Raw genomic sequence first — 23,755 nt, forward strand, 5'->3', positions numbered from 1 at the left:
GCACACTAGCAGCCAACTTCTATTCAAACTTTTATTTTTTTTCTTTTAAGCCCTTTCCCTCCTAGCAGGAACTTGAAGAACAATGTATATCATCCATGTCAGTGTTGCCAACTTTGCAATTTTATTATGAATCTCACAATAGTTGCTGGTTTACGTAAAAGCCACAGCTCCTGGAGACAAACGAATATTTGAGAATATCAGCTTTCATTAACACCCCGCATCCCAAGTTTCTAGCCCTCACAGCTGTGGTGAAAAGCTCAAACATGTGACCCAAGTGTATCTTAAGGGCCTCAAAAAAGGGCCCACATGTATTCTTTGGTTTAAGCCTCATGATTTTTTGGCACCTGACCTATGATTTGTTATTGTTTAGGGTTGGCAATACTGCTCATTTAATCTTTCTGTCAAATACCTTGTTCAGGGCCAGGTTGTAGTTACTCTGTGGAGATCGTTTACAATTTGTCCTGAGTTGTCCACCTCTGATTTATACTCCATCTGGCACTGGGAGGGTGTCAAATTTAATTTTACTCCCTCAAAACAACAATGACCAGATTAACTGGCCTCTAACCCAGGCTTTCTATTTTAGTCATTTGATGATAATACAGTACCATGCTACTTTATTTTTATAGTTTCTTTCATGCAAGCTGCATCTCAAAGCGTGTACAGAGTTAAAACAATTCAGTTACAAAGTTACATAGCAATAGCAGGAGAAATGAAGAGGTACAGTCAAGGGAGAAAACATGTTGAAATTAGATTTGAAAAGAGGAGAGTTAGTGAGATGGAAAAATGCAGAGGAGCTGTTCCAGATAGCAGGAGCTGCAGAGGAAAGGCTCTTGCATCAACAGTGGTGAGTTTGTCCACAGGGGAAGAGAACAGTTTAATGCTGAATGAGCAGAGGAAGCAGAGGAGGATACCGAAAATACAAGGTCCATTAGGTAATGAACATTTTAAAAAATAAGGTAGTCAGTTTTGAGCTGGAGAGGGAAATGAATGTGGAGTGTGTGACGGACCTGGAATTGGCTGTAATGATTTATCGATGTTACGTGTTGAGTGGGTTATTGTGATGTCTGCTGTATGCATATATGGAGTCAGTGCCATAACAGGTTGGTCAGGAAATGCAGGTAGGAAGGAGGACAGTAGCCCAGATTACAGCATCTCAATGAAGTCCCAGGATGACGGACTTTAATTTTGCTACTCCAACACCCCGCTGAGTCACCTGACTGGTTTAACCAGGCTCGGAAAACACAGGAGAAAAAAGGACTCATACTGGATTCCAAAGGAGTCCCTTAGGGCATGGAGGTGGGGGGCGGTTGGTGGAAGCAGATACTGTTGGGGAACTTGCTGACATCCAAACCCCAGAGATTGGAAGTCTGGGTTAAGATAGGCCTACCTACGATTATAGGTAAAATAGTCATGCAAGATATACTTTTAAAAATCCTTTTCTCCTGTTATTGGAGCTCACTGAAAGTTGAAATGTACATTCTGTAGGAAATTCTGCAGAAAGATCAAGTTCGCTTTTGAACCAAAAGTAGAATTTTCAGAATTTCTTGTGGAAGGGAAAGTCTGAAAATAATCATTTAGAAATGTTAGAAACGTTCCATTTCAAAAGTTTTGAAACAAAGTTGAGCCAGGGAGCCCAAGCTCTGAGGCTCCTGTCTCAGTCTTGGCTTCTGGGACTTCTAAGTTCCCAGCTCCCTGGCAGCATGGACTGATGGGGAGCTGGAAGCCTAGAAGCCCAGTGAGCCATGCCTGAGCCAAGAGCCTCAGAACTTGGGAGCTGGGATTCCCCGGGCTTCCAGATTCTCTGTCACAGAAATGGGATCCCGGAAGCTCTGGCATCACAGGGATCCCTGACCTTGGGGCAGCCTGCACAGCGGAGTGCCTTGGAGCTGCACACCTGGACGCCCTTGTGAACTGGAGGGAAACCTATGGACACCTCCATGTGTTTCGTCAGAAGTTAATCAAAACATTTTTGTTAGGGATTTCAATTAATCGCAGTTAACTCACATGATTAACTCAAAAAAATTAATCGCAATTAAAGAAATCACAATTAATCGCAGTTTTAGTCGCACTGTTAAACAATAGAATACCAATTAAAATTTATTAACTATTTTGGATGTTTTTCTACATTTTCATATATATTGTATTCTGTGCTGTAATTGAAATCAAAAAGTGTACAAAAACAAAAAGTAAAACTTCAGAGCCTACAAGTCCACTCAGTCCTCCTCCTTGCTCAGCCAATTGCTAAAACAAACAAGTTTGTTTACATTTACAGGAGATAATGCTGCCCTCTTAGAATCATAGAAGATTAGGGTTGGAAGAGACCTCAGGAGGTCATCTAGTCCAACCCCCTGCTCAAAGCAGGACCAACCCCAACTAAATCATCGCAGCCAGGGCTTTGTCAAGCGGGCTCTTTAAAACCTCTAAGGATGGAGATTCCACCACCTCCCTAGGTAACCCATTCCAGTGCTTCACTACCCTCCTAGTGAAATAGTTTTTCCTAATATCCAACCTAGACCTCCCCCACTGCAACTCGAGACCATTGCTCCTTGTTCTGTCATCTGCCACCACTGAGATCAGCGTAGCTCCATCCTCTTTGGAACCTCCTGTAACGAGGCGGCCTTTCGTGGGACACTACTGAGAGTATCAATTCAGGATAAATTGCTTAGTGCAGGGCAGTTACAGCCCAAAGCTGGAGTTCCTTTACTATGAAGGCACCAAACCAGCCAAACAGAGAGGACTTCGGTTTTACCCCACTGGCTAACCAGAAGTCATACAAGCAATTCCCTCAGATACTCCTGTTCCCTTTATCACCATCAGCACTGCTCCTTATGGGGATGAATGGTTATGAAAACCCAAGTAAAATACCCAAGTAAAAGAAAAGAAAGGGATCTCCTGATCCCAAGGGACCAAGTCCCAAACCCAGGTCAATATACAAGTCAGATCTTACCCATAAATCATGCTTATGCCAATCCTTTAAAATCTGAAGGTTTGTTCAAAAAAAGAAATATAGATGAGAGCTAAAATTGGTCAAAGTAATCAATTACATACAGCAATGGCAAAGTTCTCAGTTCAGGTTTGTAGCAGTGATGGAATAAACTGCAGGCTCAAATCAAGTCTCTGGAGTACATCCACAGCTTGGATGGGTCATTCAGTCCTTTGTTCAGAGGTTCAGTGTAGCAAAATTCCTCCAGAGGTAAGAAGCAGGACTGAAGACAAAATGGAGATGATGCAGCTGCCTTTTATAGTCCTTTTGCCATGTGGCTTGTGCTTCCTTTGTTCCAAGCACAAGCTACCCGGCACATGGCATGGAAAAACTTGAGTTCTGTCCATAGGCATGTCCCTGCATGCCTTGCTGAGTCACAAGGTGTATCTGCCTACTCTCAATAGGTCAGTTGTATAGCTGATGGTCCTTAATGGGCCATCAAGCAGGCTAGGCAGTGCTGATGCCAAATTGTCTGGGGTGTCACCCAGAAGCATAGCACAAGTTTGAAATACAGACAATATAGAGCCAATACTTATAACTTTAAATACAAAAATGATACATGCATAGAGATAGCATAATCATAACCAGAAAATCATAACCTTTTCATAGACACCTTACTTGACCTCTTTTGTACAAGATTTGGTGCAACTATATGACTTTGATTGCAACAATGATCTATACTGTCACAGTTCATGTCAATAATGTCACACGCCCCTTCAGGTAGTTGAAGGCTGCTATCAAATCTCCCCTCACTCATCTCTTCTGGAGACTAAGTAAGCCCAGTTCCCTCAGCCTCTCCTCTTAAGTCATGTGCCCCAGCCCCCTAATCATTTTCGTTGCCCTCCGCTGGACTCTTCAATTTGTCCACATCCTTTCTGTAGTGGGGGCCCAAAACTGGACATAATATTCCAGATGTGGCCTCACCAGTGCCAAATAGAGGGGAATAATCACTTCCCTCACGCTCCTACTTTTGTAGCCAGCATTGCAAGGTATTCACATGCCAGATATGCTAAACATTTGTTTGCCCCTTTGTGCTTTGGCCACCATTCCAGAGGTCATGCTTCCATGCTGATGACGCTCGTTAAAAAAATTGTGTGTTAATTAAATTTGTGACTGAACTCCTTGGGGGAGAATTGTATGTCCCCTGCTCTGTTTTATTCGCATTCTGCATATATTTCATGTTATAGCAGTCTCGGATGATGACCCAGCACATGTGGTTCATTTTAGGAACACTTTCACTGCATATTTGACAGAATGCAAAGAAGGTACCAATGTGAGATTTCTAAAGATAGATTTTGGAAGGCACTTGAGTGCTGTAGCTGAGAGGGACGAGGTGTGGAGTTTGCTTTCAGAAGTCTTAAAAGAGTAACACTCCAATGCAGAAACTACAGAAACAGCAAAACCACCAAAAAAGAAAAGCAACCTTCTGCTGGTGGCATCTGACTCAGATAATGAAAATGAACATGTGTCGGTGCACACTGCTTTGGATGTGATATATATCTACCAATGTGAAATATGCCATCATGTGCCAGCAATGCCCCTCTGCCATGTACATTGGCCAAACCGGACAGTCTCTACCCAAAAGAATTAATGGACACAAATCTGACATCAGGAATCATAACATTCAAAAACCAGTAGGAGAACACTTTAACCTGTCTGGTCACTCAATGACAGACCTGTGGGTGGCAATTTTGCTACAGAAAAGCTTCAAAAACAGACTCCAATGAGAAACTGCTGAGCTTGAATTGATATGCAAACTAGATACAATCAACTTAGGCTTGAATAGAGACTGGGAATGGCTGAGCCATTACAAACATTGAATCTATCTCCCCATGTAAGTATTCTCACACTTCTTATCAAACTGTCTGTACTGGGCTATCTTGATTATCACGTCAAAAGTTTTTTTCTCTTACTTAATTGGCCTCTCAGAGTTGGTAAGACAACTCCCACCTTTTCATGCTCTCTGTATGTGTATATATATATATATCCTCAATATATGTTCCATTCTATGCATCCGAAGAAGTGGGCTGAAGCCCACGAAAGCTTATGCTCAAATAAATTTGTTAGACTCTAAGGTGCCACAAGTACTCCTGTTCTTTTTGCTTTGGATTGTTATCAAGCAGAACCTGTCATCAGCATGGATGCATGTCCCCTGGAATGGTGGTTGAAGCATGAAGGGGCATATGAATCTTTAGCACATCTGGCACATAAATATCTTGCAATGCCAGCTACAACAGTGCCATGAGAATGCCTGTTCTCACTTTCAAGTGACACTGTAACCAAGAAGTGGGCAGCATTATATCCTAAAATAAACTTGTTTGTCTGAGCGATTGGCTGAACAAGAAGTAGGACTGAGTGGACTTTTGGGGTCTAAAATTTTACATTGTTTTATTTCTGAATGCAGTTTATTTTGTACATAATTCTACATTTGTAAGTTCAACTTTCATGATAAAGAGATTGCACTACAGTTGTTGTATTAGGTGAATTGCAAAATACTATTTTTTTTGTTTTTTTTACAGTGCAAATACTTGTAATAGGGTGACCAGATGTCCCGATTTTATAGGGACAGCCCCGATATTTGGGGCTTTTTCTTATATAGGCTCCTATTACCCACAACACCCTGTCCCGATTTTTCACACTTGCTATCTGGGCAGCCTAACTTGTAATCAAAAATAAATATTAAGTGAGCACTGTATACTTTGTATTCTGTATTGTAACTGAAATCAATATATTCGAAAATGTAGAAAACATCCAAAAATATTTAAATAAATGGTATTCTATTATTGTTTAAAAGTGCAATTAATCACGCAATTAATCACTATTAATTTTTTTAATCGCTTGACAGCCCTAATTTCTGTGAAACATTTTGGTTTCAATGAATTGTCATTTTCCAATGAAAACCTCAGAAAATTCCCAACCAGTTCTAGCTGCAAACTCCTTTTCCCTAGGGCTCTGGGAAACAACTTACTTCAGTTTAGAGTCAGATTTGCTGGCTCCCAACTGACCGTCAGTTTTCCTCTCTTTGACTGATTCCAGCTGTCACAGTCTTTTAGACTCCCCACCCTACTCCTGCCCCTATCTCTGGTCCTTCTGACATTACTCACTGTATTCCCCATTCCAGAAGCTTCTGTTCTCTCTAGAACATTGCTGCCAGTCTGCCTCTTATGGGGGAGTATTCAGTATCAAAGTCATTTATTCTCTTTCACTGATTATGAAGCCTAACGGCTTTAAATTGAACTGAGGGAAGAACTGGTCTCAGTGTATTGCTCACGAAAGCTCATATGTTCATTATGGCAAACCTAAAATATGTACTCCAGATATCTGAGGTGTAAGGTTACAAGAAGTGTAAGATTACCAGCACATGACCAGAGTAGTATAGTGACAGCTGTGCTCTACATGGCTAAGTTGCAGAGCTGAGCTGCAGTCCTGACACCCACAGAGAGAATGGTTTTCATTTGGTTTGGGGAGAAAAATAACAGAAGAAAACATACACCGAAGGCTGCATTTTCTTCGGAACTGTTACACTTGGATTTCCTGATATGGTGAACTGCATGCTGAGGTCATATTGAATGAGAATGGCCTTGGCTAAAGTGTCAATTCACTAAAACAGGGGTCAACAACTGGTTATGCCGCTTGATTACCAAATTGATTTGTATGGTTAGAGAGGCTGAAATGTTCTTCCACTGGTTTTTGAATGTTATGATTCCTGATGTCAGATTTGTGTCCATTTATTCTTTTGCATAGAGACTGTCCGGTTTAGCCAATGTACAAGGCAGAGGGGCATTGCTGGCACATGATGGTGTATATCACATTGGTAGATGTGCAGGTGAACCAGCCCCCAGTGGCCTTTGTGAAATGAGCTTGTGGTCTCCATAAATGTGCCAGGGGACAGGTATCCATGTCAGAAAAGGCATAACCAAACCTGGCACTAACTCCAGCATCATTCCTTGTGGAGCATCCAAGGACTGAATGGGCATTTAGAGTGAACTACCTGCTCTCCTCCAAAGGTGGGCTTAACACCTCCCATGTTGGTAGGGCTGTAAAAGAAGTTCGTACTGCTACTTTCTGTACTGTCTGTGGATAAATAAGTAGAACTTAAATCTCCAGGGCTCTCTCTTTAGTGGCCTTCACCAGCACTAAGTTCATGTTTAAAACCTAGTACAAAGAACAAAGGAACATGAAAAGTGAAAAAAAAGTGATGTGAAAAGAGGGAAAATATTTGGCACTGAGTTAGGAAAAGAAATCCCCATCCAGTTGTGAAATCCTCTCCTATCCCCTACACAGGGACCAGTTCCAGAGCTGCTTAGGCTGTTAATGATAGACAGACTATCTCAGCATGGAGCATGTGGCTGGAATGCGGAGCAGCTTAAAGCCAATTCTGCAGCAAGCCCCACTAGTCCCACCTCCCTGCAGAGCTGCTTGAGTGACAATTCAGTGCAGACAACAGTCCATGTATGTCAGACAGAAACCCAGAGGTAAGAGACTGACAATATATCAGTCTACCACTTAATGAAATCAAATGCTGATGGTGTGTAACAAAGGGCTGCTGGCTGGGTGGGTTTGGGGGGAGGGTTACTTGAAGAAAAGCTAGTTTAAATTAGAACTGTGTGAAACTTTTGTAATGAAACTTCCTATCTTTTGTTATAAACCAAAAGGTCAGGCAGAGTTTGCTAAAATGTCTGCCAAGTTCAAAAATCTCTCAGCAAACCTAGTCTGAATGTTGGCTGAATAGTTTCTAGTAAACCTGAGGTAATGTAAGGTTTTGGGTGGAAACAAGTTGGTTTTGATCCATAAATAGGTGCAACTTGGCAATTTCAGCTGATGTTTCACATTTGGTTTGCGGGCTTGTTTAAAACTGGAAACTCAGCTCAAAACTCGATACCCAACTATCTTCAAAGGAGTTGCACGAGGGCTGAATTTGGCCTGTGGGTGGCAGGCTCACACAACTCAAAACTAGAAAGTTTGTGCGAACCCTTGGGGATCCCAAACGGTTGGAGTTTTGCAGAGATCTAATAAAGAACACATATATAGAAGGGGGATTTTGCGCCCTATGGATCGTATCTGATTCCAAACATTTAATGAAATGGGGGGTTTGTTTTAGTAAGTACAGATTAAACAAGGAGTATGGACATCTGGGTTTGGCCCACTGTTTAGGTCAGGAGTGTCTCATCTTTCTTGGCAACTGCTGTTTGGTGGCTTGAGAGAGGATGTCTATAAGAACTATTCCCCCTCTTTATATTAAACAGACCAGACCCATCCCTCCCTTACAGGTAGATTTCTAAGATTCTAGCAAAAATCACCTGCTGAGTGTGTATATATTAATTATTACTATTATAGTAGTGCCTAGAGGTCCCAACTGAGAACAGGACCTCACTGTGCTAGGCACTGCATGAACCCATAGTAAAAGACACTTCCTGTCCTGAAGAATTTACAGTCTAACTGGACAAGACAGACAAAGGAAGTATTATCGCATTTCACAGCTGGAAAACTGAGACCCAGAGGGTTAAGAGACTTGCCCTGGGTCACACAGGAAGTCTGTGAGGGAGCCAAGAATTGCTCCAGACTCCCAGTCCATTGCCTTCACCACAAGCCCATCTCTTTCTATGGAGCTAGCTTTCTATTTAGATATATAATTTTTTTAGAATGAAGGAATAGTTTCACAAACATTAACAGAAGTTGTTCAGAGAAAAGAATAGCTTCTGGAGAAGGACTGAAGGAACTGTTGCTAGAGTTGAACTGAAACTCCCCATTTCCAGCCCTTTGTACCTTTTTACGTAGTGATTACATAAAGTAAGAGATTAGTCAGTCCTCTTGTTTCTGGGGAAGCTAATCTGTCTCTCTGTATTTACTATCTGCCATCTGGCTTTCTCTTTGTCTGCAGGTTTCTTTCTTTGCACATTTTACCATACTGCTTACCACTTTGTCTAAAGCACCCAAAACCCCAGTTCATCTATACATAGGATTTTTCCGTCTGTTAGCCCATCCTCTACAACACATACAACTTGTTTTCTCAATCTGGAGATCACAGGGAGCCGGGCTGCAGTTCATGATTAACCAGCGGTTTGGGAAATAATGTCACTGCCTTCTATACTACTTTCATTTGACATGGCATTGCTCTCCTGACAGTGCCATCCCTGCACACAGCATGATTGGAAATCTGGCCTGTACCTTGGGAAGACAAACAGCTGCTGTGGCTCCTAGGATCATCCAGATGAGAAGATTCCTGCATGGTGAGTAGTGTCCTCTGAAAAAGTCCCTGTGATTGGAACGCAACCGGGATCCTGAACTGGCAGTGTCTGGAAACAATGTAGAGGCAGCTCACTCAAGGTAGCCTGAGGCCTTTTAAAACTCATTTCACAGAGAGCTTCTGTTTTACGGTATTTATAGGAAAAAATATGGGGCAAGGGAACTTCAGTGCATGATACTGTAATATCTTGGCTGTGGTGCTATTTTTAGCACTGACAGTTCCACTCTTTTAATGTGCACACCCTTCTCAAATCATGACAGACTTGCAAAGCCCAATTCTCCTCACACTTACACCAGTGTAAATTGGGATTAGCTCCATTGAAGTCCCTGGAGTTACACAGCTGTAAAATTGATGGTAGAGGATAATGAGGCCCATAATGTTCAATATGAAATTGACTGACAATTGACCTCACAGTTCAGATTTCAGGAGCGGCGTGACTGGGACCCTTCGATGCTAGTTCAATACAAAAAATAATAAAGAATAATCCTAGGATTAAAAGGATCCTAATCACTCTTCAAGCTCTACATTATTCCTAATAAAATTGTTTGTCTAAATTTGATGGCACCTTGGGCATAGATCTGATCTTGGGCTATCTGAATTCCTACCTACGGTGAGTGTTGTAGGTGCTGAGCTGATATAGAATGAATTCATAGCATTCTCTTCTCAAAATTTCCCCTAAAATTGGTCTCAAAATGATTAATTCTTTTCTGGTTTGTGGCACTAAGTAGTATATTTACTTGAAAAGTCTGAATAATTTTAGTAAACCATTTATCTTTAAAAAAATCCTGTAAATTCCATACTGAATTACCATATATGCAAAACAATTCTACATTTGCTCTTTTTACAATCTGATGCCACTGAAAATATGGAATAAGACTCTCTTTTCAGCCCTTTTTGATTCTGTTGGGTTTTTGGTGTATTCAAGAGAGGCATAGGGTTCAGGATTGCAAATGCTGGTGTGTTACCACCTTTCCCATCTTGTTCTGCAGGAAGATAAAAACACCCTGATTGTGTGATGAAACTACGTTGTAAAGCATAGAAGGTTTTTTTTCTTACCCAAATGATTTAATCGTTTCAGTAGGTTTTGCTTCTTGCATGGCTTTGCAGGACACAGGACAGATTCACAAAAATTGGGATTGTCCCATAAAAATTAGGTTGTATGCTCATCCTAGTCTGATCCTTCAACTCCCTATACAGCTATTCCCACATTGCCTAATATAGATCAGTTTGATAAATCAAGAAGTCTATTGTCGCCTTAAAATATATATTATTTTCCTATATTTTATTCCTAGGAACTCATTTCAGGGTTTCATCTTCTGTGGAGGAAGCTCTGGCTGATGGGAGACCGATCATAGCCTTGGAGAGCACCATCATTACACATGGCATGCCTTATCCCCAGAATTTGAGGTTGTAGATTTGATGATTTGATGACCCTAGTGCAGCAAAACTGTACGGTTGTGTCTGATAATCTATGGGCCTGTTTCTGTATTTGTGGTTCACCCAAAGCTGCCACTAAAATTAGTGGGAACTGAGGGTGTGACAAGCGTGCAGAATATGACCTTGGTTACAAAACAGCTGCATCTGGGCTTTCAAAGATAGCAGAACTACATGACAAACCCCAGATTTACATGTACTATACATATCCATCTGTAGCATCAAATCCCTGGCTTTCTTCACAAAGTGGCAGCAAATGATGACATTGCCTTGTCTGGATAGAGATCTCAGGCATTTGTGGCTGGATGGCTTGTGGAGACCTTAAGTACTCATAAGTTTCTTTGGCTACATCTTTTATAATGTAAAAGTTACTGGAATACGGTGATGACCTCTGCTCATCTGTAAATTGACTGTAAATGCCACTACAATGTTCTCCTGGATTCTCTTGCTGGCCTATGCTAAGACAGCACTGTGCCAAGGAACCCCATCTCTGCAACCAACCCTTTACTTGTGGGTACCTTCTATATAAGTATTCCTCTGAGTGACAGTACCAAAAATGTAAGCAATCTCCCATACTTTTGCTTAGTTACTGAGCCACGGCAGAGGAAGGTTACTGTACTGAATTTTCTATTTGTTTCGTATACAGCCATTATTTTTCTCTGGTGCTCAGGGGTGAAAATAACTTAAAGGACTTACTGGTACGCCTTAGTCCTGAGCGGGGGCGGGGCCTCAACTGGAAGAGGCGGGGCCTTTCAAGATTTAACGGCCCTGGGGCTCTGGCTGTGGCTGTGAGCCCCAGGGCCTTTAAATCACCCTGGAGCTACCAGCTGCAGAGGCGGCTGGGAGCCCCAGGGCTCAGGGGCAAATTAAAGAGCCCAGGGCTCTGGCCGCCGCGCAGCTCCGGGCCCTTTAAATCACCCAACAGGGCTCCGGTGGGGATTTAAAAGGCCCTGTGCTCCTGCCACTGTGGGGAGCCCAGGGCTCTTTAAAGCACCGCCCGAGCCCCACTGCCAGAGCGCCGGCAGTGATTTAAAGGACCCGGGGCTCCCCGCAGCGGCTGGAGCCCTGGGCCCTTTAAATCACCGCTGGGGAAGCCGGTCCAGTCCGTCACGGCGCACCGGCTCTTGCTGGTACGCCATACCGGACCGGCTTACTTTCACCTCTGCTGGTGCTGTTCCTTAGAGATCAGAATGCAGTGAGTTCTGTTTTAGTGAGAAGGCAGCTTGAGGCTGTCTAGGGAAGGTACAGAAGCCCTGGGGACAGAAGGACCTGCCAAACCTGCCAACAAGAAATGAAGTGGTCTCACAAATTAGTAAATAAAAAGCCTGCAAAGATGAAGAAGCCCCAACTTGCAGCCCTTCAGTATCCCACGCCTCTCACTGTCCATATCCAAAGTCAGTATTATGAGAGGAGGAATCTGAGTGTCTAATGAAGACTTGGAATAGGCAGCTATCCAGTAAAGATGTACGAGCTGTGACTCATTAGCCAGTTATGCAAAATGTTTTATAAAAAACAATCCCATCCTTCAAGAGGATCATTTACACTAAATACCCTCACTTTTCAAGGAGCTGGCAGCACTTGGCCTACAATCTTCATGTCTTACAAAACATGGCGGGTATGGAGGTATCTAATATAAGCACATACCAGATTATGTGTAATTGCTTCCTTAACATACCAAATCATTACCCTTCATTTCTCCATGATATTCACCTTCCGCTGTTTGGTGGAGAGAAAAGCTGGCAGGGTACAGTAAATCAAGTTAATGGAAACAAATCCCATCCACACCTGTTTGCTTTGTGATGTGGAAAGCCACTTTTAAACAAATAATCTATGGCACAATTTAGGAAGAGTTCTCAGTGTCTTCCACCCACACCTGCTCTAGTTTACCTTTTAGGATGAAGTCAGACCTGATAAGTGACTCGGGACATATAGCACTTTTTTGTTCACTGGCCACAGAATAGACCTGGCTGCATATTAGGGAGGGAAGACTATAATTAAACACCCCGACCACAAATCATATCTCCTCTAATCTATGCAACACAGACAGGCAGGTCAGACCTTCAGACACCCACTGGAAACTAAACATATAAAGGGCCCGATTTTCAGAGCTACTGAGCATTCGCAATGGGAACTGTGGGAAGATCTGCACCTCTGGCAATGAGATCCAAAGACTTCTGCTAGTTGTAAGGAGAGGAACCAGATTTAGCAGAAGTTGAGGGAATGTTATAAAGTAGGAACTGGAACATGGTGGCAGAGAGATCTGAAGATATTTCCCACCTCATCATTTTTCTGTTTTATTTTTTGTTGCTCTGTCTGTATTATTCCAGCATGGCCAGAGAGGTGGAAGAGATTGTAAGGACAAATGGGTCAGTACCTGCAACCGTGGGCATTTTAAATGGCAGGATCCACATCGGCCTCAATGATGAGGAACTTCAGTTTCTGGCAAAGAGCAAAAATTTAGTTAAGGTATCTCGGAGGGATCTTCCCTACGTTCTCAGCCAGGTACTGTATGTAGATCTTCATTGCCATCAAGTTTTCTTTATAGCAATGTTATGCTGCCCCAGCCTAAACCCAGGTGGGAAAAGTACTTCTCAGTGTCTTGGAGAGGTCATATACAATTTTCTATTATTAAGATGACATGTTCACAAAACATGTTCCTAACTAGGTTCCACACTAGTAGATCTAGGAAACCACAATTTGATAGCCATTTCCCCAAGGAAATCATTCCGTGTTGGCTCACAGCATGAAAAGTGAGGCTTGGCTTAGAGTATGCACACTATAGTGAAAAAGCAGTGGTGTGTTGCAAATGATGGCCAATGCAACAACAATGATAGGCCATACACTTTAAACATCCACACAACTGTTAAAGTGATTTTAACTGCTCTGGAGAGTTGCCAATTTGAAAGCCCTGGTGCCTGAAATCTTCTGTTTATCAGCAAAGCACGCATGGCAAAAATGGCAGCAGTACAAGACTCCTCACATAGACTTGCCAATGTGCCTTAATCCTGGTATAATGGGAACACTTCCAGGAATGAAGGGGAGTTCATTTTTTGCCCCCTCTGCTCGGATTGTTAACAAGGGTGCCAATTATTATGGTGGGGTTTTAGTTTTGTTTTTTTATGATGTGGATGACTGTCCACTAGGAATTAGACTGAGACCATCTGCTCATTTTGCAGTGAACAGCAATAAGACAGCAAGTACTTTAGGTTATTTGTCTGGACTGGATTCAGCTTGGTGATGAGCCATTACTAGGATTTTTTAAACAAATATTTACCGTACAACCTCATGAATTTGGGACTTCTTGCTTGTCTTCCTTCCCAATAGCTTGGGCAAAGATTTGTGACACAGATGCTCCATCTGAATAGTCTATACAGGAAGACTCAAGAGACTTCATCTCCATTCATGATGAGAGACTCCTTTCTCTTCCTGGTGTTATTATGGCTCGTGTGTCTAGTGCTGACCTCTGGAGCCCAACATCAGTGCGTCTGCCTGCATGAGCATCTAGAGACCATAGTACCCATGAATAGCAAGAAAGGATGCCTGACAGAGAAATGATAGATCAAATTCTCTGCTGGTGTAAATGGGCACAGCCCCATTGATTCCATTTGGCCTGATACCTCTGGCAACAGCAGCCATGTAATGCTCTCCTTTGGGAGCCACATCATTTCATTACTCCACATCTCATCAGCAATATCTAACAGCGTCTTATCTCAGACCAGTCACAATCATCCCTTTTCTTGTATGAATCATGCCTCATTAACCTTTTTATTAGCCAGGTAATCACTACTGCTATCCAGAGCACAAGCTTACCTTATAATAATAGTGAATACGTCATGAACATGGCAGCAGATAACATCCCTCACAGAAGTTAGACATGGAAAAGTCCTATTAGACCATCCCCTCCATAAAATGCCCTACTCCGCTGAAAAATGGCAAGAGCTAGGCTGCATTAGTTACCCTATCTTTGCAGCTCAGCAGCTTGTGTTTTGTACTGTGTGCCAAATGTAAGATGGCGTAAGACAGACTCTCTTACACTCAAAAACAACGAGGAGTCTGGTGGCACCTTAAAGACTAACAGATTTATTTGGGTATAAGCTTTCGTGGGTAAAAACCTCACTTCTTTGGATGCATATCTCTTACACTCAGTTAGACTTCCTCAGACCTACTTACACCCACTTACTGATATGTTAAGGAGCCCAAGTTAGTGTAATTCACATACTGAGAGGCCAGTAGATACAATAGTATAACTGGCTATACAAAGAGAGGGCTAGAGCAAGAAAAGCAACATCCATCAAGGTGCAAGACTGTGGAAGTTAAAGACACTCTGCAGTGTATCAGTTATATCAAAATAAGTTTCCTCAGCACTTACTTTTCCATCCCAGTTCTTACACTGCACGTACACACACACCCTGTATTATTTGAGTGCCCTTCGGAGTCAGGCTGCGTAAGGAAATTTAAGGTATGCCACCTTACTCAACATCTCTGAGTATGGCCCTATTGTTTATTATTGCAAAGGAATGTTTTTGGTTTTCCCTGAGGATTTGTTAAAAAGAATACTGTAGCAGTACTCTGTTACCTGCAAACTCGGCACAGCAGAATGTTTTGCAACTGCTGGTAGTTTGGCCATGAACATACAGTTCCCCATGTCACCTAGTGTGTGGATTATGACTGGCTGTTCCATGACAGGGTTTGTCTGGCGGTACCACTGTGTCAGGGACGATGATTGTGGCACACAAAGCAGGAATTCCCGTGTTTGTGACAGGAGGGATCGGAGGGGTCCATCGTGAAGGAGAGAAGAGTAAGAGGAGCATTGCACTTCATATTGTCTCTTTGTTGTTGAATTAATGTTAAAGTTTTATTTGTTTATGTCCACCTTTTCCCTTGATTAGTCTGTATAGGCCCACAGTATTCTCCTGCTGGGAAGAGTAAAACAATCACCCCCTGCCTCATTCCAAAGATGGGGATAAATCTACACTAAGGCTCTGACCCCACTATGCTGGGTATCTATAGCACAAAGTTTAATTAGCACACTTCTCAGAAAAATATCCCTGACTACACTGGCCAGGGAAATCATACAAGAACCCTACTAGGAACAGGCCTGTAGACACATAGTTGATGCTAGCAATGGTTTCAGCATGAGTGTCGTCAGGACCTCTGATATTTCACCTGCCTTTCTTTCCAATTCTTTCTCTCCACAAGGCTCAACTTCTTTCTCTGGAACACTTATATTTCCCAAGGGAGGTGGGAGCTTCTCTTGACCTTTCTCCCATCCACAGAACGGTGTGTATACCATTTGATGGTGCTTGCTAGCCAGTAATTCAGTCCAATGGGAGCTGGCTGCACCCTTTGTAGTAGCAAGCTATGCTGCTACAAACTATCAGGGAAGCTGAAGTTATTGGGGATACTGATAAATATGCTTAGCTCTCTGTACTCAGGTGAGACGCTTTTGCAAGCGAGCAGAATTGGGCCCTGGTCAGTGCTTAGGATGGGTGACCCATAAAGGACAACCTAGTATGCTGTAGGAACATGACTTTTTAGTGGCATTCTCCCTTCTGAATCAGTACTGAACCAAATGCTCCAGCATAGTGTTGGAGGCACTGTGCTGCTGAAAGGGCTGCCTTTCGGATGAGATGTAAAACCAAGACCATGATCCTCTGCGGTCAAGAAAGATCCCACAGCACATTTTGCAAGTGAGGGGGTATGACTCATCGTGTTCTGGCCAATGCCCAAATGTAGAGAATCATATTCCTCTTATGTAAAATTTGCACTGCAATTTTAATTGGACGCAACATTCTTCTTCACTTCCATCTCCCCAGCAAGTGAGGAGAGCATGACAATTAGGAATGCAACTCTGTCACTAACACAAAGGCCACTTGTCCCTTAACAGCTATGGATGTGAGTGCTGACCTGACTGAGCTAGGACGCACTGCAGTTGCTGTGGTTTCCGCAGGCGTTAAGTCTATTCTGGACATTGGTAGGACGCTGGAATATCTGGTAGGTAGCACAACCTGTGTGGGTTGCTGAAAATGAGGGCAGAGAACCAGTCAACCCCCTATGACTCCATTGTTCTTGCCAACATTGTCTCACTAAGCCAGATTCTAAGGCCATCACATTTGCCATCACAGTTACATATCTGACTCCTTGCTTTGAAAATTACTGTGCAATATCTAGAGTAGAAAAGAGGATGTGTAAAACTAACCAACTTCTATTCTACAATGTGGCAACTCTTGGCTGGGTAGGTGGGAAAGTAGCCACTGTTGGTGGCTCTTCATTCCATCTGCTGATAATTTGTTCATCTCATCTTCACTGTTGTAGGAGACTCAGGGTGTCTGCGTGGCTGCCTTTGGAGACTCAAGGGAATTCCCTGCCTTCTTCTCCCGCCACAGTGGCTTCCAAGCACCGTGTCAGGTACAGAATGAGGAGGAGGCTGCCAAACTTATTGGTGAGTTTGCGGTGGAGAAAGGCCCAAGCTGTGAAGTTCAGATTTGGATCAAGAGGCAGGGGTTCACACAGATTGCTGTGTTTTAATGATGTACTTTCTGTGTTAATTTCACCTAGAGGGTGGCTGTCCAGAAGAACACCTTTTCTGTCCCCTTGCTTTGGAAGCAGAGAAAGAGAAAAGGGTCAGCCTTTAGATGGAACCAACTAAGCAGAAGTTACATATGCCTTGAGTCAAGGGTGCTGAAACAATTTGTATAGTGGGGGTGCTGAGACCCACTGAACCAAACTGTAAACCCTGTGTACGATGGAAACCACTTCAAGCCAGGGGGTGTGGCAGCACCCCCAGCAGCCCCAGTTCCAGCATCTGTGCTCTGAGTGGCACAGAGTTATTCGTACACACCCTGGCACTCTCACATACATGCAGTTTGCCTGCTCTGAGGATCTGGAGGGGTTTCAGGTGAGCCCCTTGTTAACAAAGCTGGCCTCTGGACCTCAGGAAGGAGAATCACAGCTATCTTTAAAAAAAAAAAAAAAAAGTCTAAATCCCTTTTCATTGTAAAGATGGACTTGAAAATATAAGCTGATGCAAACGGATTGCTACGGCTGAAGGGACTATGCAGCTGGTCTCCACTTCTGGAGCAGGCTGGGAATACAAACAGATTTCCCTCTACCTCCTCCCCTCTCTTCGCGCACGCACGCACACACACACACGGTCTCCACTTCTGAAGCAGGCTGGGAATACAAACAGATTTCCCTCTACCTCCTCCCTTCCCTTTCCCTGCATGCGCGCGCACACACACACACACACACACACACACACCTGCTCTCCACTTCTGGAGCAGGCTTTGGAAATTTTCCGATGGAATGTTTTCCCATTGATTTGCTGAAAGCAAAACGTTTTGCAGAAATGCATCATGTCACCTTTGATGAAAATTAGTTTTGAGACAAAAACAGAAAAAAAAAAGCATTTCAATAAGGTTGAAACATGCCATTTTGATTTTTTCAGAACAGAATGTTTTGATCTTCTGTTTCAAAATGACTTTTTGTTTCAATTTTTTTTCATTTTATCTTAAGAAGTCTAATAGAAAATAAAAAAATTGAAACAAAAAGTCATAAAAAAGTCAAAATCAGAACCAAACTATTTTACTGTGTCAAAACAAAACAGTTCAATTGACTCAAAACACTTTTTTTCTTTTTTGGAATATTTGTTTGTAGGGAGTGTTTTGTGTTTTCAATCCCTTCTGGAAAGAAACAATTTTGAAACTGTGAAACTCCCGCTGGAATGAAAAATCTGGGTCCAGCACAGCTCTAGTGTTTAGTTTGGGTATATCCTGAAGAATCATCTCTCGAACTCTCCCCCAAAATCCTCAGTGCAGCCCCGTGCATGGTATAATTGTGAAAAGAAACTGGTTACATATTGGGGGACAATACATTGTTTTGCAGTCTGTCCAGGAACATGAAGCTGGCTCTGCTCGTTAAACTCTTCAGCCCTCTCTGAATTCAGCCACTATTGCTACCGCAAAGGGAATTCTCTCCTTATGTCCCCTGTCATAAAGGAGAACCCACATGGTCCCTGCAGCCCCTCCAAACTTCCACCAGCAATCATAGAATCATAGGATCGTAGGATTGGAAGAGATCGTAAGAGGTCGTCTAGTCCCTGCACTCAAGGCAGGACCAAGCATTATCTAGACCATCCCTGACAGTGGATGAGGAGACAGGGCCAAGCTGCTACAGCACTGTGTGGGAGTCTTGTGGCCACAGCAAGCTACTATTTTGGCCAGAGATTGTGTGTCTGCCTAGCCTGAAATCAGAAGAACTGGTATTAGGAGGGAGTGTGGAGCCATGTTGTCCCACTCACTCTCCCACCCATCCTCATACTTCACCATATTGGGGAGACCGTCTTGCTTACATACAAACCAGCTAGGAGGGACCTCCAGTGGCCAGGGGAGACCTGCCCACCTTAAGAACCAAAAGGAACTTATTCTCCAACTGACTACCCAGCCCACCGCCAGCAGAGAACTGCTATCCGCCCACTCAACCATCCCACAATCAAGGCCACAGGAAATCTTGTCTGCCAGCATTGCCACTGTGAGCACCAGCTGCCAGGCAAGGGAACTGCTTAGGCAATATGTCTACACTAGCCATTTTCAGGAAATCTCCCACTGCTGCAGCACCACCATTGGCAGCAACAGTGGGAGCACTACAGTAGTCAGAGCACAGACTCACAGGTGTTACCACCACCTACTCATCTAACCCTGCTCAAAGCAGGTCTAGACAACAAGGGAGCCCCTTTTTAAAATGTTGTCTTCACATCTTTGCTTTCCTCACACATATATCTGACATAGACACAGACCTCCCCTCCCCGCATCAGAGTTTACACAGACAACCTACAGGCTCATGTAACTTATGTGTTCCCAGCTGTGCCTAACCCACAAAGGATGTGTGTGTTATAGCCCCCTGCTATGAGGCCTGATTCTTCTTAGCTCAGTCTGCAGAGACTTCTGTTTTCAGCTCTGGAGATCACTGGTTCATTCCTTGATGCCAGGGAACATTCCATCACACTTATGCATGCGCTCTCACTCTCTCTCTCCTATGCCTTGGTGTTTCACAGTTTGATTGGATTATTCAGCTCACACAGACACAACTAACAGCTGTCTCTCCTCTCTCAGCCAGCACCTTGGCACTGGGCCTGGGCAGTGGAGTGCTGATTGCAGTGCCCTGCCCTAAGGAGGAAGCTGCTTCAGGACAGGTCATTGAAGCTGCCATCCAAGAAGCTCTGAGCAACGCCCGGTGAGAAACACTCCAAACTTTGTCCTTAATTTACTCTGTGGTTGAGACCACCTAAGGGGCTCCAGTGCTTATCATAAGTACTCAACTCCTTGGCACAGACCAGGGATGGGCATTTTAAAAGAGAACAGCATTGCCTTAAAAAAAAATTAAATATTCCCATCTCCTCTCCTAAATCAGAATTTATGGGCAGACACAGAAACTTTAAATACATTTATATTTCAAAACAAAAATGATTTGAAAATTAGCTCCCCCTTTCACTTTCCCCTGCAACTATTCATTATGTGTGAAATTCACCCTTGTGCAGATTGCCAAAACAAAATCTATGTACTACTTGAACCCTCTTCTGCAGAGAGATGAATTTCACTCCATATCAGTAATAACTCCTAAGGCAAGCTAAGGAAGTGCAGAAAAATACTGTTCTTTGGAGGTGAGGGAAACCCAGAACACAATTTTTAACAGCTAAGTAAAAGGAGAAAATGTTTTTCTAACTACTTTGCTTTGAAAAGGAGTAGTAATTTAAAATCTATACTTAGATTATGTTGCAGATCTCAGGGGCCCCAGAGTACTCTTGCTGTGATCATTTCTCTAGACTACACTGCAACAAGGATATAGTGCAGACTATGTCCTTAATCTCAGGTCTGGGTGACTCCCTGATATGATTTTCACTATAGTTCTCTGTACTGAGGCTTGTTTACTGGGCCTAGATGGCATGCAGTTATATAGCTAGATTATCTGTTAGTAATCAGTGCGTCCACTCTGATGCCCTGCTAGCTCACTTCTTATCAAAAGGTATTTTCTTTTTGTTTGCAGGTCGAAAGGGATCACAGGAAAAGAGCTGACTCCCTTTATGCTACAGAAGGTGAATGAACTGACTAGTGGAAAATCGTTGGACTCCAGTATCCTTTTACTAAAGAAAAAAAATATTCCGCAATCCTCCCACCCCCCTAAAAAAAATTTAATTGGACAGGTTGACCACAGAATACCGTCACTGTTGTTAATCTGGAAACTTGAAAGGGCAAATACTTTAGCATTTCAAAACAGCTGAATGCACAGAAACAGTTGTTAAACTTGTTAACACTCTGTCTCCCTCAATTTCTGCTGTAAAAACTGGTGACTGGCAAAGAGAGGTGTTCTAAAGCCAAGGCTCTCCTGCAATTTTCAGGACAGGCAGTACACCAAACACCCAAGCTGCCAGGCTCCCTCTGTCTTAGAGAGAAGACTCTGGGCATCATTATTATATGCCACTTGAGTAGCATTTGTGCTTGAGCGTACTGGAGTATGGTCAACCACCCTGCATATGGGGAGAAAAAGGATGGCCCAGCAGTTAGGGAGTGCACTTGGGAGACATGGATTCAACTCCCTAGGGTTACATCTACACTACAGGGGGGAGTCGATTTAAGATACGCAAATTCAGCTACGTGAATAGCGTAGCTGAATTCGACGTATCGCAGCCGACTTACCCCGCTGTGAGGACGGCGGCAAAATCGACCTCTGCGGCTTCCTGTCGACGGCGCTTACTCCCACCTCCGCTGGTGGAGTAAGAGCGTCGATTCGGGGATCGATTGTCGCGTCCCGACGGGACGCGATAAATCGATCCCCGAGAGGTCAATTTCTACCCGCCGATTCAGGCAGGTAGTGTAGACCTAGCCTAGTACGCTACAGACTTCCTGTGTGATCTTAGGCAAGTCAGGTAGGACCAGATCCTCAAAGGTATTTAGGCACCTAACTGTTAGGCTCCCCATCTGATAGTGTTTCCCTGCGTCCGAGGTATGTGGTAAAGATAAATGCCTTTAAAGATTGTGAGGTGTCCACGCACTAGGGGAATCTGGCATATGTTCAATAACTAGAGTGGGGTGAATCAGGACCAAGAGGTCCCCCTGTGTCGTCCCAGCCTCCACTTCCTGTTCTCTTCCCCTTAGGGAAGGGAAGTTCCTACACAGGCTTCTCCCAGACCAGGTTCTTGCCGTTTATTTCTTTAAAAAAGAATTTCCATTCAGATATTGCTCTGATCCAGAACAATGCCAGAGTGGGCAGCCGCATAGCTGTGGCCCTGAGCAAGATCCAAACTGCCACAGGGAAGCGCAACCTGCCTCGGCGTGAGAAAGTAACTGCACTTAGGCCTGTGAGTCCTCTGCTCTTCCGTGTGTAGTGCCTATCTACAAATAGTGTTATAGATAAGTTCACAGCCAGTGTCCGAAACATGATAACTCTTCACTGAGGGGCAAGGACCATCCATTCTGCTGTAAACAGTTGGAGAGTCTCTCTTTGCTCTCTAATTTCCCTCAGGTGCTTTTTAAATCCTCTTCATTCTTTATTTTAATTCCCCCTTTCTAAAAGCTTCTCTGAGCCAGAGTCCTCAGTGATTAGCACTGGCATTGGCCTTAGTCATCAAAGACAACCCCTAGCACATTCAGCTTGGGTTTCCTACAAATGCCTTTAAGGTCCTATCTTGTTTTCACATTTCCCCCCTTCCCCCCACATAGATACCTTTCCCAACACACACATCAACTTAGTTAATGTCAATGCAAAGTACGGTCATGTCTGCACTATAGAGCAGGGATCTCAAACTCAAATCACCACGAGGGCCACATAAGGACTAGTACATTGGTCCGAGGGGTGCATCACTGAAACCTTTTCATACAATGTTACAAACGTATAGTCAAAAATGAAAAAAATGAAGAGTAATATAGTATGCTATTAAAAGTCAATGTATTAACTTTTTTAAAACTGTAATGCAAAGAGGCGTTTTAATAAAATATAAACACTCGGTAATGCACCTCACTCAAACGACAAAACACTCATTTACTTTTAGAATTACTTCGGTTAAAGCCCCCCGCCTCTGCCCCCGGCCCCGCCCCCACTCCACCCCTTCCATGAGGCCCTGCCTCTGCCCCACCTCTTCCATGCCCCCATTCCAACCCCTTCCCCAAAATCACTGCCCCAACTCTGTCCCCTCTCTGCCCCTATTCCAACCCCTTCCCCAAATCCCCGCCCCGGCCCCACCTCTTCTCCGCCTCCTCCCCTGAGCACGCCATGTCCCCGCTCCTCCCTCCCTCTCCTGGAAAGTCCTACGTGCCACCAAACAGCTGTTTGGCGGCGGGAGGCACTGGGAGGTAGGCGGAGGAGTGGGGATGCAGTGCACTCGGACGGGGGGTGAGGGGAGGTTGGCTGCCGATGGAATCAGTGCCTATGGTGGGCCATAGGAAATAAGTCCGCGGGTCGCGTGTTTGAGACCCCAGATATAGAGCCTTGGCCAATATAGCTATACTGGCAGAGTCCCCTAGCGTAGGCACAGTGTAAACTTGCAGAAAGAGTTATTCTGCTGGCATAGCTACACCCCTTCCCCAAACAACATTAGCTAGGCTGACAGAAGCACTCTTCTGTCAGCCTAGTTGCATTTACACTATTTGTTTGGGGGTTTTTAATTATTTTTTCCACACTCATAACCAACATAGGTGTGCCGACAAAACTTTGTATTTTTGGTGTTGTGTGTGCGTCTAATACCCTGCATGCCCCAAGCAATTTATTCTTCTGCGGCTGGCTGTAAGGAGGAGTAGTTCAGAGGGTAGAATTCAGAATAGATTTTCCTTTCTTTCCAAAGGTGCTCTGTGGAAGGACTGTCTGGTCTGGCCTAGCCAGATAAAATCAGGCCTTCACAGTATGATTTTCATCTACTTTGAGAGGTTGGTGGGAGAGCGAGCTTGAGAAAAGCAAACAAAACTCAGCACTTCTTCTGGCCAATTTTTTCCTCCACTCTCCCCCGCCCCTCTCATTAAGGTGGTGATTGGAGGCATCAATGTGGACTTCATAGCCAAGGCGAGAAATACCACCATACAGGTACTGTATCTAAAGCACGCGTA

The 23,755-nt window shown here is 43.7% G+C and overlaps 1 protein-coding gene across 5 annotated transcripts in view; it reads left to right on the plus strand.

The window, feature by feature from the left end:
- Positions 1-7,279: 7,279 nt before the first annotated feature.
- LOC117881731 (pseudouridine-metabolizing bifunctional protein C1861.05-like) overlaps positions 7,280-23,755 on the plus strand; it is a 52,082-nt gene continuing 35,606 nt past the window's right edge. For 4 of the 5 annotated variants that reach the window (XR_004646857.1, XM_034779366.1, XM_034779355.1 and 1 more), the window contains exons 1-11: positions 7,280-7,458; positions 9,110-9,213; positions 10,523-10,637; positions 12,992-13,166; positions 15,351-15,462; positions 16,552-16,658; positions 16,980-17,106; positions 19,775-19,895; positions 20,706-20,791; positions 21,893-22,017; positions 23,673-23,732. Coding sequence is in view for 4 of the 5 variants with exons in the window: in XM_034779366.1 (XP_034635257.1) it covers positions 7,298-7,458; positions 9,110-9,213; positions 10,523-10,637; positions 12,992-13,166; positions 15,351-15,462; positions 16,552-16,658; positions 16,980-17,106; positions 19,775-19,895; positions 20,706-20,791; positions 21,893-22,017; positions 23,673-23,732 (1,293 nt within the window). In the remaining variant the exon portion in view is untranslated. The remainder of the gene's footprint in view (positions 7,459-9,109; positions 9,214-10,522; positions 10,638-12,991; positions 13,167-15,350; positions 15,463-16,551; positions 16,659-16,979; positions 17,107-19,774; positions 19,896-20,705; positions 20,792-21,892; positions 22,018-23,672; positions 23,733-23,755) is intronic. The other variant, XM_034779371.1, reaches the window with a different exon arrangement.

This window comes from Trachemys scripta, chromosome 1 (genome assembly GCF_013100865.1).
Source record: "Trachemys scripta elegans isolate TJP31775 chromosome 1, CAS_Tse_1.0, whole genome shotgun sequence".
In the NCBI taxonomy this organism is placed as follows: domain Eukaryota; kingdom Metazoa; phylum Chordata; order Testudines; family Emydidae; genus Trachemys; species Trachemys scripta.